Source organism: Mastigoproctus giganteus, chromosome 6 (assembly GCF_048544385.1).
Source record: "Mastigoproctus giganteus isolate SK-2022 chromosome 6, ASM4854438v1, whole genome shotgun sequence".
Taxonomy (NCBI): Eukaryota; Metazoa; Arthropoda; class Arachnida; order Uropygi; family Thelyphonidae; genus Mastigoproctus; species Mastigoproctus giganteus.
In genome coordinates, this window is record NC_143580.1 from 232,522,027 (window position 1) to 232,535,899 (window position 13,873).

Consider the following 13,873-nt stretch of genomic DNA (forward strand, 5'->3'; position numbering starts at 1 on the left):
TGATCCTCCTTTGTGAATTGGGGTCACATTTGCACATTTCCAGTCTATGGGTACCTCCCCTGAGTCCAAGGAAGCTCTCATAATTATGGCTAAGGGTTTGCTTACTTCCTTTGCTGCCTCCTTTAATATAACTGGATAGATCCCATCCACCCCGGGTGCCTTTCTTGTGTTTATCTTCAACAGTTTCTCCTCCACTTTACTCCCAGTTATTTCAAGATTCTGTAACTTACTGCTAGAGTTGAATACACCTCTGGCATTCCCCTCGCTGAATAACTCCTCACGTGTGAATGTCGATGCAAAATATTCATTTAGTTTGTTAGCCACCTGAGCAGGATCATCAACACTTGACCCATCAATATCAAGTGGACCAATCTGATTCATCCCTTTCCTTCTAGAGTTTACATAAGTAAAGAACTCTTTGCTGTTTTTCTTTGCATCCCTTGCCAAGGATTTCTCGTAATCTGCCTTCGCCTGCCTAACCTCCTTTGTAACTTGGTTGCATATCAACTTGTATCTATCATAGGCTTCTGTGTCATGTGTTAATTTGTAAGTATCCCATGCATTTTTCTTCTCTGCCATATGCCTCATTAGTTCATCTGACATCCATTTTGGCCTAAACCTTGAACAATATTTCTTAGTTGGTATGTAAAGCCTAGTAGCTTCCAAGATAAGTTCTTTGAATGCTTCCCATTTTGAATTTGCTGTTGGTAACATCATCAGTTGGTCCCACTGTATAGAATTTAAATACTGTCTCAGTCCATCGTAGTCGCCTTTACGGAAGCAATAACCCTTCCCTTTACCCCTAATGGTAGTTACCTCTTTGAGTAAATCCCACTTCAGCACACTGTGATCACTGCCACCTAGTGGTTCGTTTATCTGCAGATTCTTAATGCATGAAGAATCACTGCTGATAATCAAATCAAGAGTATTACTCCCTCTAGTTGCCTCCCGAACATGCTGATGTAGAAAACAATCATCCAATAAATCCACAAAAGCCCTGCTAGTGTGTGAGTATCCAGCCCCCAAATTCCAGTCAATATCTGGGAAATTAAAATCTCCCATTATAAGACACTCTGATTTACTGGCCCACTCTATTTCCCTGTACAGTTCCTTATTATACTCATCAGAGTCATTAGGCCTATAGCACACTCCTACTCTCAATTTTGATCTCCCAATGCTTATGTCACACCAAACTGACTCCACACTGCACTGTCCAGCGATGTCGACTGGCTTCACTTCCTTAGTTTTTATGTGTTTCTTAACTAATAGCATAACACCTCCCCCCTTCCTATCCTGTCTATCCTTTCTGTAGACGTTGTACTCCCCAAATTGCAGTTCCGCATCCCTTATATCTGTGTGACACCACGTCTCTGATATCCCAACAATATCTGCCTTCAATGTTTTGAGCAATACCTCAAATTCATCAAATTTATTTACTAAACTCCTAGCATTGGTGTACACGCAAGTATACCTGCACCTGTTTCTATTCTTAGCTACCCTAACACAACCCATGTGTTTACTTGTACCACAATGGCTCCCAGCAGTCTCTGAAATACCATGCATCTTGTTTTTCAGGCTTCTGCTCATTCTAATAGAAGCAGTGCAAGAATCTCTTTCACCTCTGCCAGTGGCTACTGTCAATCTATTGGTCTTTGTCTCCCCCCAAGCTAGCAGTTTTCCGACCCACCTAACACTGCCTCGATAGCATCAGCAAATATTCTTGCACCCTTTCTATTTAAGTGTATCCCATCCCTGTAGAAGCAATCTCTCCTGTTAACAAGTACAGTCCAAGTACAATTTGTATTATCATAGTGGACCTATGAATCCACTATGTATAACACAGACTATGATGATGATAATAATTCTAATTTTTAATATATAATAATGTAGTAAAAATGCCTTCACTACTTCTTTAATAACACTTGTAAAAGAATTCACATTTTGTATAATTAAATATATATATGTGCGGCCATAAAAAATGCATGACCTACTTTAACTATGGTGTTGATTTACGAGCTACCATAAGAATTTACAATTAAAATATGAACTTCTGGGAGGTCATACTTGAGTATAAAAAGAAATTTAAAATTCTTAAAAATTCATCATAGAAAATAAGAAAATAGGTACATTTCATTTTAAATTAACTAAGAAAAAGGGAACTTACGAGCAAGAGAACTTTTTAGCGATTTTGGGGCTGAAGTATCCACACAAGCTATAAAATAATAACATTTTAATCAAAACAGAGCATCACATTTTAAAGAAACCTAATTAGTTATTAAAAACTCAGTTCCAATATTACTACAATTAAAAAAGTCTAAATTTATTTTCACAAAAGTGATAAAAGCAACTTTGATAAACATACCCATTAAAAAAATATATTATTAATACCTGCTAAAATATTTTCAAGAAGCAGGAGATTTTTATCCATTGAAAGATTTCCAAAAACCTGGTTGAGATCAGTATTAAACATTACAAAGCTAAATGAAAGATCAAAAGTAAGATCTGAACAACTCAATGCAATAAAAAAACTATAGCCGTCATCAATAATCAAAAAAATATTGTCTGCCATGGTATGCACACACTTTCAGAATAGACCCTAACTGAGCCACTCAAAGATATAATATTATATTGTGTAAAGAGAATTGTATGTAAGCAATTAAACTACATTTTGCTTATACTTTTATTATGCCAGTACTTTATTTTCAATCTGTAAGATTAACTTCCAAATTACATATGGAAGTTATATATGCCTTAAATTTTTATGTGCCTCTTAACTAAGAGCATAACCCCTCCCCCTCTCCTATCCTCTCTATCTTTTCTTTACACATTGTACTTCCCATGTTCAAATTCTGCATCCCTTATATCTGAGTGGAACCATGTCTCTGAAATCTCAACAATCTCTGCATTTGACCAGCACTTCAAATTCATCAAATTTATTTACTATTCTCCTAGCGTTGGTGTACATGCAAGCATACATGCACCTGTTTTTACTCTTAGTGTACTAACTCTAACACAGGTATGAGCATCGGCAGCATGATGCAAGGTGGTGCAAGTGCACCACCTTTGGATTTCAAAGTAATACACAATTTTTAATATTTTCATTAATTTATTTTGGTGAACAAAAAATTTATTCTCACATGCACCACCTTGCAAAATATCCTGCCAACGTTCATGAACACAGGCCATGTATTTACTTTTTTATGATGATTCCCAGCAGTCCTTGAAATCCCCAGCACTTTATTTTTCAGGCTGTTGGTTGTTCCAATATAAGCACTGCAAGAATCACTTTCACCTCTGTCTGCGGTTATTGTTAATCTATTAGTATGTGCCCCCCCCCAAGTTAGCAGTTTTCTGACCCACCTAGCACTACCTTGATAGCTTCAGCAAATATTCTTGCACCCCTCTCTATTTAAGTGTATCCCATCCCTTCAGGAGCATTCTACCCTGTTAACAAGCACAGACCATGTCGAGAAAACTTCTACCCCATGAGTGTTGCTCAATCAATTTAGCCCCAGGGCTGAATCAATTGACAAGACTCTCATATATACTCCTCCTATCATGTCTGGGCAGAATTGCAGATATTTTCAAATATAACCCTAACTTACAACTTTTTTTTTCAACATTGCCCTGTATGCGTTGATCTACTCTTAATGTCATTAGTGCCAACAGGTACAACAATATCACCTTTTTGTGCCCTTAAAAGATGATATCTGCTCTACAATGTCATCAGCTTTTGCCCCTGGCAGACTATTCTTTTTTTTAATATATTTCCTGTTTCCCTGACAATAGTGTCACTAACAACAATGACTAGCTCCTGAGGGACCAGCACCTTTTGCCTTGGGGATTGCTACTGTGTTGCCTGATGATCAAGTGCAAGCTCCGGCATTGATGTGGGCAGCCAAGAGCTTGATGGGCCACCAATTTAAATCCTTCAAGGGCATTCATCCTGTTCTTCAAGCTCTCATAAAGGTCAATAACAATGCTGAGTTGGAGCCTAATACCCTCACACACTAGTGGGGTAACTGGTTTAATTTTTCTTTCAGTTATTTATTTTTAGAATTTCTGTAATAATTTTCAAACTTGTTTACTTTATGTTTGTTCTTTACCTTAGTTTGTCCAATCCAATATATGACTGGACAAACAGCATCCTCTGCAGCATACAGTATCCTACTCTCCATTCTCTCTCTCTGCAATTCATGATCAGAAAACAAAAAGAAAGCTCACTGCACCCTCCAATCTTCCTGATGTTGTAGTGTCAAAATAATTCACACTCACCACTCAATATAATAAGAATATTTTTTGTTAGTATTAGTATTGGCAAATGATGTAAGAAAGCACCCTTATGAAGCATTAGCCAAAAAAAAAAAAAAAAAAAATCCTACATCAACTGCTCATCACCTTAAATAATGTTTGGTTCATCCTTTTGAATTTATTCAAACAACCCACTTCTACAACAACAGATGGAAGTTGATTCCAACAATCATCCACCAGTTGGCTGAAGGAAAACTTCTACACATCTCTTCTGCAACCATCCTTCTCCAATTTGAACTTATGCTCCCTCATGTGCATAGCCTGAGCAAGAGGAAGAATGCTATAAGCAGTGAGCTTGCTCAATCCATTCAAAGCTTTAAACAACTCAATCAGATCACTTTGCCGATGCCTTTCTCTAGACACTGCAATTTGCAGAACTGAAGCCTTTCTTGGTAAGACCACCCTTTTGTTCCCCTCACCAAGTTGTTGCTCTTCTCTGCACCCATTCCAGCAGATTTTTAGCATTAGCATTATGCATTTAGCATTAGTAGAGGCATTTGATGCAAGAAAGCAAGCTTATGCAGCATCAGCCAAAAAAAAAAAAAAAAAAAAAACCCACTTCCACTTCACCCCTCTGTTTGTTTAAAATACCTGTCCAGCTGAGCCTTAAACTTATTTAGGCTATCAACCTCCACCACAAGGGATGGGAGTCTGTTCCACCAACCAACCACCCGCTGGCTAAAGGCAAATTTCCGCACGTCTATCCTACATCTGTCTTTCCTCAATTTGAATTTATGCCCTCTCAGGTGATTTTTCTGAGCTAGAGGAAGAATCCCATCAGCATTGAGCATGCTTAAACCATTCAAGGCTTTATACACCTCTATCAGATCACCTCGCTGGTGCCTAGTCTCCAGACACTGTAATTTGCAAAACTTAAGCCTTTCTTCGTAAGAGCACCCCTTTGTTCCATTCACTAATCTTGTTGCCCTTCTCTGTACTCGTTCCAGCAGCTCTACATCCTTCTTGAAATGAGGCCTCCAGACCTGTATACAGTACTCTAGGTGTGGCCTGACCATCGCCATATACAAAGGAATAATCACCTCCTTATCCCTGCTGGAAAAATTCCTGTATATCATTGACAATACTCCATGAGCTACTCTTGCAGCCCGTCTGCACTGCTCAGAGAACTTCATATCTGCCTGCAAAACCACCCCCAAGTCCCTTTCATTCTCTACCACTGTCAGTGTAGTACCACAGAGTTGATACGTTGCTCTGGGGTTGCTATTTCCCATGTGTAGTACTTTACATTTGTCAATGTTAAACTTCATTTGCCACCTCTCAGCCCATCTGCTCAACCTTTCCAGATCCTGTTGCAGCAGCATAGTGTCAGTAGTGTCCTTGACAACCCTGCCAACCTTTGTATCATCTGCAAACTTGGACATTAAGCTTGATATACCATCATCAATATCATTTATAAATACAGAAAACAATAATGGACCCAACACTGAGCCCTGAGGGGCTCCACTAATAACATTAGTCCACGATGAGCAGTGTCCATTAATTACCACTCTCTGTCTTCTCCCCCTCAACCACCCCTTTATCCATAGCAGCAATTTGCCTCCAATGTCACACTGCTCCAATTTGTGTAGCAGTCTTCCATGTGCAACAGTATCAAAAGCCTTTCTAAGATCCAAGTATATAATATCAAAGTTATTCCCTGCATCCAGTTCTTTTGTGACTGCATCATAGTATCCAATCAAGTTGGTCAGGCAAGACTTCCCCTTAACAAAACCATGCTGTGTCTGAGCTATAACTGAAGTCTTGTCTAAATGATCCTGCAGTGCGTCTTTAACCAGTGCCTCCATTAATTTTCCTGGAACAGAAGTCAAGCTCACAGGTCTATAATTACTTGTGTCAGCCTTTGATCCTCCTTTGTGAATTGGGGTCACATTTGCACATTTCCAGTCTATGGGTACCTCCCCTGAGTCCAAGGAAGCTCTCATAATTATGGCTAAGGGTTTGCTTACTTCCTTTGCTGCCTCGTTTAATATAACTGGATAGATCCCATCCACCCCGGGTGCCTTTCTTGTGTTTATCTTCAACGGTTTCTCCTCCACTTTACTCCCAGTTATTTCAAGATTCTCTAGCTTACTGCTAGAGTTGAATACACCTCTGGCATTCCCCTTGCTGAATAACTCCTCATGTGTGAATGTCGATGCAAAATATTCATTTAGTTTGTTAGCTACCTGAGCAGGATCATCAACAGTTGACCCATCAATATCAAGTGGACCAATCTGATTCATCCCCTTCCTTCTAGAGTTTACATAAGTAAAGAACTCTTTGCTTCCCTTGCCAAGGATTTCTCGTAATCTGCCTTCGCCTGCCTAACCTCCTTTGTAACTTGGTTGCATATCAACTTGTATCTATCATAGGCTTCTGTGTCATGTGTTAATTTGTAAGTATCCCATGCATTTTTCTTCTCTGCCATATGCCTCATTAGTTCATCTGACATCCATTTTGGCCTAAGCAAAGATCTATATCTTTGCTAAAATGAGGCCTTCAGACCTGTACACAATACTCATGATGCAGCTTAACCACTACCATGTACAATGGAATAATCACCTCCTTATCCCTGCTAGCAAAGTTCCTTTATATTGTTGACAAAGCCTCATGAGCAGTCCTGGTAATTTGTCTGCAATGCATGGAGAACTTTATATTCAACTGCACAATGATATCCAGGTCATTTTCATTTTTTCACTACCCCGACTGTAAGACCACTTGCCTATAGTATCACACAGTTGGTATGTTAATCTGGGATTGCTGTTACCCATATGCAGTAACTTGCATTTGTGAATGTTAAACTTCAACTGCTATTTCTCAGCCTATCTGCCTCATCGAGTATCTCGGAAGTATTGGGAGGCTGTAAACCCCTGACTTTATGGCCATGAAGGGCAATAAAGATTATCTCTCTCTCTCTCTCTCTCATTTTTATATATCTTGTTGCAGTAGCTTACCTTAATCATTAATCACCTTGTTAACCTTTGTATCATCTGCAAAATTGTTAATTAGGTTTGTTTCCAATATTAATGATAATGTTTGAAATTTGTGCTTTTTCTGGCTATTGAGGGCTACTCAATTCTACTTGTAAAAGTTGACCTGGAGGCTCAAGTAAATCACAGAAACATGGTTGGAACACAAGACTTTATTTCATATTATTAGTATGATTAATGAATACAGGGTTTTAAATTTGATGTTAAAGCACAACATTTTAAACATCAACTTTGAATAATTTAAATATTGCCTCTCATGAATGTAACAAGAATTTTATCCTGCTAGAAGTCAAGCAGAAATGTGTCCATAAAACAAGCAGATTGTGGTAACTCTAGCAGTGTTAATCTGTCACAATCTGAATAAATGAACTCATTTGTTTAATTGGCATATATGTGATATTGTAATATTAAAGAAACAGACTGCCTGATGTTCAAGCTGGTTTCCGTAAAGGAACTCGTGATCACATCGCAAATATCTGTTGGATCATGGAAAAAGCCCATGAATTTCAGAAAGATGTATAGATATGCTTCATCAACTATAGTAAAACATTTGATTATGTTGAACATGAAAAACTGTGGAAATTTTGATAGAATTGAGGGTAGTACTGGCACACCTGGTTGAGCTAATTGAACACCAAGAAGCTGCTGTCAGGACAACATTTGGAGATACAGACTGGTTTAAAATCACAAAAGGTGTGTGACACGGCTGTATCTTATCCCCAATTCTATTTAATATGTATGCAGAATCAGTTATGAGAAAATTGTACTTGGAGAAGTTAAAATAAAATTTTTTATTTTAAAAAATTTTTAGTTAAAATAAAAATTAACAATGAAGAGGTCGAATCTGGCTGGGATTTAATTTTTCTTGGATCTAAGATCAATCAAGGCAGAGAATCTGGCCCTGAAATTAAAAGAAGAATATCACTTGGTTGCAATGACAAGAATGGAAAAGATCTGGAAAGGCAAAGACAGCTTTACAATTTACAACAAAGTTCAGAATAGTCAATGCTATAGTGTTTCCCATAACAACTTATGGATGTGAAAGCTGGACAATGAATAAAGCAGAAATAAGAATAATTGGTGTTTTTGAATTCTGGTGCTGGAGAAAGCTGCTATGCATACCATGGACAGTGCGAGTTACGAACAGAGAGATTTTGGATTGCATCAAGCCAGAAACATCAGTGGAAGCCAAGATCACCAGGCTATGACTGACCTTTTTCAGTCATGTAATGCAATCCAATCCATTATAAAAATCAATAATGCAAAGAAGGGTCAGTGGAATAAGGAGAAGAAGTTGGCAAAGAACATACTAGCTCGACATTATCAAGAGCAACACTAGCGTGAGCATGAAGAACTTGAAAGAAGTTGTTGAAGACAGGACAGTGAGAAGGCAGCTCGCTCAAAATGCTGCTGAAAGTCAGCTATGACTGAATGGATAAAACAAACAAACAAATATTAAAGAAAGTAATCATTAAAGAAGTGGAATTGAATAAATCTTTGTGGGCGGGGACCGATGTACTGAATCAGTATATCTCAATATTAAAGATAGATTCCCAATGCTTGCAGGGAAAAGTTAGTAAAATAAGTCAGTATGTGATTTTCTGTAAAAAATAGATAACATTAATTTCGAATCATAAATGGCAGGAGTATATTCACCCCTACCTATAAGAGTGGAGAAAGCAGTTAAATAGGATTAAATTTTGACACCCCATCCTACTTCCCCAAAGGAAAGTGTTCATTATTGAACTGGGCAAGAAAGCACTTACCTTTGGCTCTATTGACCATCTTTTGGTGTGCATCTAACTGCTCTAAGGCCAGGTACTGACTAGTAATACGGTTTGTGTTGGGACATAAGGCTAAGAAAGATAATAATTTTATGCAAATAAACAAGACTTACAAAAATAAAATTCATTCTTTTTTAAAATTAATTAATTATCTTTAAGGTTCGATTAAAGTTATAAACCTATAATGTCAGTATATTAAGCCTAATAAGAGTTTGTAAAAGCTTATTTCTTTATTTCGCTATGTGAAATGCTTTTTGGAGTATAAATAATGTTAATGTTGGAATAATAATGTTAATGAATTAAAGACTAATCTAAAATTGGTAAATTAAAATGTCCTCAAAAAAGGCAAAGTACTCTACAGCTTTCTGAAGTGTTAGCTGAAATTAAAGGTGGGATAAAACACATTGAAAACTGAAATAAAGTTTTTATTCCAAAGCTGCCTTCTGTTGATAAGTGTGAAAATATAAACATGCAGTGAACTATACTGGCAAGTCACATGCCCACAGCATCAATACGACTTTGCAAACATTTTGCGTGGAAACATGACGTTCCAGAGTCCACACATTGAAACATCAGCTTGTTTGTTTGCTATTTGGTTTTTAGGAGTATTAGCAACTAAGGCCATATTGCTCCAGGGATATGCAGTGGTCATTCCCTGACCTTTCCACACCCTCCGTATTTGGTAGTCACGGGCTAAACATCAACAAGTGGTGTCACGTCTAGTAACATAATGTTATGAAATTGAAATACTTCGATGGCTAATGCTTTGAAAGTTTTTAATTTGTAAGTGGAAGAGAGTTAAGGGCTATCCTAGCTTTAAAAATCCTGCAGGGTGTGCTTCATGAGGCTGATATGCGAGTAATCTGAGGTAAAATTGTAATGATAGTATTGTAGTTTTAAATGTTTTTCACCAACCTTATGTAGAAATAAAACACAATGAAAATGAAAACTGGAATCTTGATAACTATGTATTTATAATACATAGTTATAAAGATTATGTATGTAGACTATGTATACATAATTATATAAATTATGTAAGGGAAACAAAACACCGTCTCAAAGATCGTCTGGGGGAGCACACTAAGGCAATAAGAAGTGCGGACTATGGTAAGTCCGCCGTGGCCGAGCATTTTTGGGAGAAGCAGCACCAGATCTCCCCGGATGATGCTATCATCACCGATCGGGCGCATAAGTTCTGGGACCGCAAGTGGCTCGAGAGTTTGCGGATCTGTTCCACAGTGAACATTAATAGAGATAGAGGAACGCGGATCCATCCCCTCTTTGAGGCTACTATCCTCAGAAGGGATGAATGGTTCCACATGACCCACTCTTGAGCCACTTCCGATTCCATAACACAAGAGAACGGAACGTTGTTGTTGTTGTTTGGTTTTTAGGAGCATTAGCAACTAAGGCCATATTGCTCCGGGAATATGTGGTGGTCATTGCCTTGACCTTTCCGCATCCTCCGTATTTGGTGGTGACGGGCTCGAACCCCGGTCTAATCAAGAAGCGTGTGCTCCTTCCCACCTGGCTACGGAGGCGCCTTAAAGAGAACGGAACACGTGGGAATGAAACACGTGATGAGTACCGTGAACCTGCTAGTATTTAAAGACGCACCGCAGAACAAAAATAATACTGCTGAAGAAGAAGAAGGCACCTTCAAAAGCTATGGTTTTATCGCTTTTAATTTAGTATATTTTAATGTATTTTATTGTTCTTAACCCAGAATATTTTAATGTATATTTCATATATTTTAGTTGCAAAGTTAAATATAATTTATTGTAAATACAGGCAAATATAATTTATTATAAATACATAGTTATCAAGATTCCAGTTTTCGTTTTCGTTATTTCTATATAAGGTTGGTGAAAAAAATTTAAAACTACAATATGAATATACCCAACCTCAGAGGCTTGTTTGAAGAATGTAATGATAGTAATATTCTTTTCTTTTGTAAATTGTTGTTGTTGTTATTTGGTTTTTAGGAGCATTAGGCCATATTGCTCCGGGGATATGCAGAGTCAGTGGTCATTCCCTGGCTTTTCCGCATCCTCCGTATTTGGTGGTCACAGGCTCAAACTCCGGTCTAATCAAGAAGCGTGTGCTATGCACTGCTGCTCCTGCCCACCTGGCTACGGAGGCACCTGTAAATTGTTGTACTGTCTGTGTACTTTTGCAGGCAATCATCATGACATCTACCTTATTGAGTGATGTTTGCAAAGACAAATCATGCTACTGCTATGAGCACGAATCTTTCCAGTATAGTTCACTGCGAGTTTACATTTCCATAGTTATGCTCCATTTCTCACATTGGCAGAAGACGGCTATGGCTGAAAACTTTGTTCCAGTTCTCAACATGCTTTTATCTCAATTTTAATTTCAGGCTAATGATCCAGGAAGCCTGAGTGCACTCAGCCTTTTGGGGGTATTTTTAATTTAGTAATTTTTAGGTTAGCACTTAATTAAATTCCCAACATTTAAATTATGCTTTGAAAACCATTCCACCTAGATTTGTATCTGTTTTTTGTACAAATGAACGTCATAAAGGAATAAGTTTTACCAACTCTTAGATATTGGTATCTTTTATTATTATTAGCTATATGGTGCAAGGAAGCCTGAGGCTTATGCTACACCAGCCGAGTAATTTGAATGTAAAGGGTTATTTATAACGTAAAGTAAAGGGTATTTATGTGAATGTAATGGGTATTTATATGAAGATGTCGTATTTATAACGATATGACATGAGCTGAAGTTGACTAAAAGAGTATGGGACACTATGGGAAAATAATGATGAGCTAATAAACAACTATACAGAGAATGGTAGAACTAAACAATTATCAAATTAAAAATTCCCATGAAAAGCACTACTCTAAGCAATTACATAGGATGTGCTAGGCTGGGATCAAAATGCATACAGCATCAGGCAAATTATTATGGCTCTTCAATGAAGACGATGCCTAGTAAGTTAGGAACAAAAAACTCCAATTTATTCTTGAAAGTAAATGCATGTTATTCAGCATCTTGTGTGTGTGTGTTTTAATTTACAAGTCATTTTTCCATTTCCTTAGCAGACACTATGTGCAGATTCTTACCAAAATATTGTCTTTTCATGACAATTATATCTGCAGATCTGTGGAAATGTTGCAGTTGTCCATCTAAATACTTGATAATTATTTTTTTGAATTTTTACAGGGAATCTAATAACTTTAATAGAGATCAAGTTGTTCTGAAAGGTACCATGGGTTAAGTGTTGTGGGGGGGCAATATAGTTGGAGATTGGGAATGATGCATCACCAGAAGCCTATCCAGTACCTTCCTTCCCACCTACACTGCCCTACCATTAATATGTGGACACCCCTCTATGGATGGGGGAAATAAGTACCACCCCAGGGGCTCACATCTGGTGAATATGGGCTTGGCACACCCAGGGTCCTGAGCTGGATATCATCATTCTTCTCTTTCTTGGCGATTCCCTTCTACTTTTGACACTCTCTCTCAATCAATCACTCACTCACTCTCTCTCTCTCTCTTAGGGTAACTCGGGAATTGTTTTTTGGCTGGTGCAGCAAAGTCGCAGGCTTCCTTGCACCATATAGCTAATAATAATAATATGCAACAAACACTTTACAGAATCTGCTATAAATATGCATACTGGGCTTTGAACAGACAATTCAACACAATTACCTCAACAGTTCAACAGAATTGATCACCTCAACAGTTCAACAGAATTGATCACTTCAACAAATGCTAGCACCAATTAACATGGTGTAAGGAGCTCAAATCCTGGACTGTTGAGCAGTGGAAAACAGTCCTATGGACAGACAAGTTCAGGTTCACACTCTACCAGTCTGATGGCCATTCTTGGGTTGGCAAATGCCTGGGGAACAGTTCCTTTCTGATTATAACCTCCCAACAATCATGACACTACCTCCACCAAAGGGAGGAGGAGGAGGCAGTTTATGGGGTTCCTTTCATGGTTTGGCTTGGGCCCATTAGTCGTTATCAACAAAACCATGAATGTTGTGCAATACCAGGAGATCCTGGACAATTATGCACTTCCAACATTATGGCAATACTTTTGGGAAGGTCCATACCTGTATTAGCAAGACAACTCAGATCATAACAGTGGTTGAGGACATGACTTTTTTTTTTTTTTTTGAATTTATATTTTAAAAAAAAGTGAAAAAAAAAAAATCCATAAATAGGCTGAGGGAATACAAGCAGGAATGAAGCACTTACCTGAGCTTTTCAAATTCATCTGAGTTAGGATAGGAGGACTACTTGAGCTTGGAATTTCTTTATATTCCTTTGGTTCTGAACAAAAAAAAAAAAAAAGTGCACATACTATCAATATTACTGGCATTATTTATTCTCTTATAACAGGTGAACAAAACTCAAAAAATAACTCTCTTGCTCAAGAGTCTACTCATACCCAACATATCTCAATTTATTTCAAAAATATCTGTATTAAAGAGATTCTGAATTATTTTTCTGCAGTCGTTCTGTCAAACACTATTCAGATTTTAAAGATAATGAATATATGAAATATCTGTTTAAAATGCTTTTATAATTCCAGAAAGTAAACTAACCACTGAAAATCATTTATTTCTTTGAAAGTGAAATGGTCATCAAATCTCCAAATTCATCACACCAGTCAGCAAGCTGCATCTAATTCAGAGGTTAGAAACCTTTTAGGAGTAGTGTGCTAAGTTCATTATGGTGCTGGTGGTACCAGCTGCAAATTTATGAAATCATGGATTCTATACATAAAGAAGCTGTTGGGTTGCA

The 13,873-nt window shown here is 37.7% G+C and overlaps 1 protein-coding gene across 1 annotated transcript in view; it reads right to left on the reverse strand.

Moving 5' to 3' along the window:
- The window catches only part of LOC150085084 (uncharacterized), a 50,027-nt gene that overhangs the window by 33,275 nt on the left and 2,879 nt on the right, over positions 1-13,873 (reverse strand). Inside the window, exons 3-5 of the mRNA XM_090376458.1 lie at positions 13,325-13,399; positions 9,068-9,157; positions 2,165-2,212 (exon numbers count right to left, since the gene is read on the reverse strand). Coding sequence (XP_090232584.1) covers positions 2,165-2,212; positions 9,068-9,157; positions 13,325-13,399 — 213 coding nt within the window. The remainder of the gene's footprint in view (positions 1-2,164; positions 2,213-9,067; positions 9,158-13,324; positions 13,400-13,873) is intronic.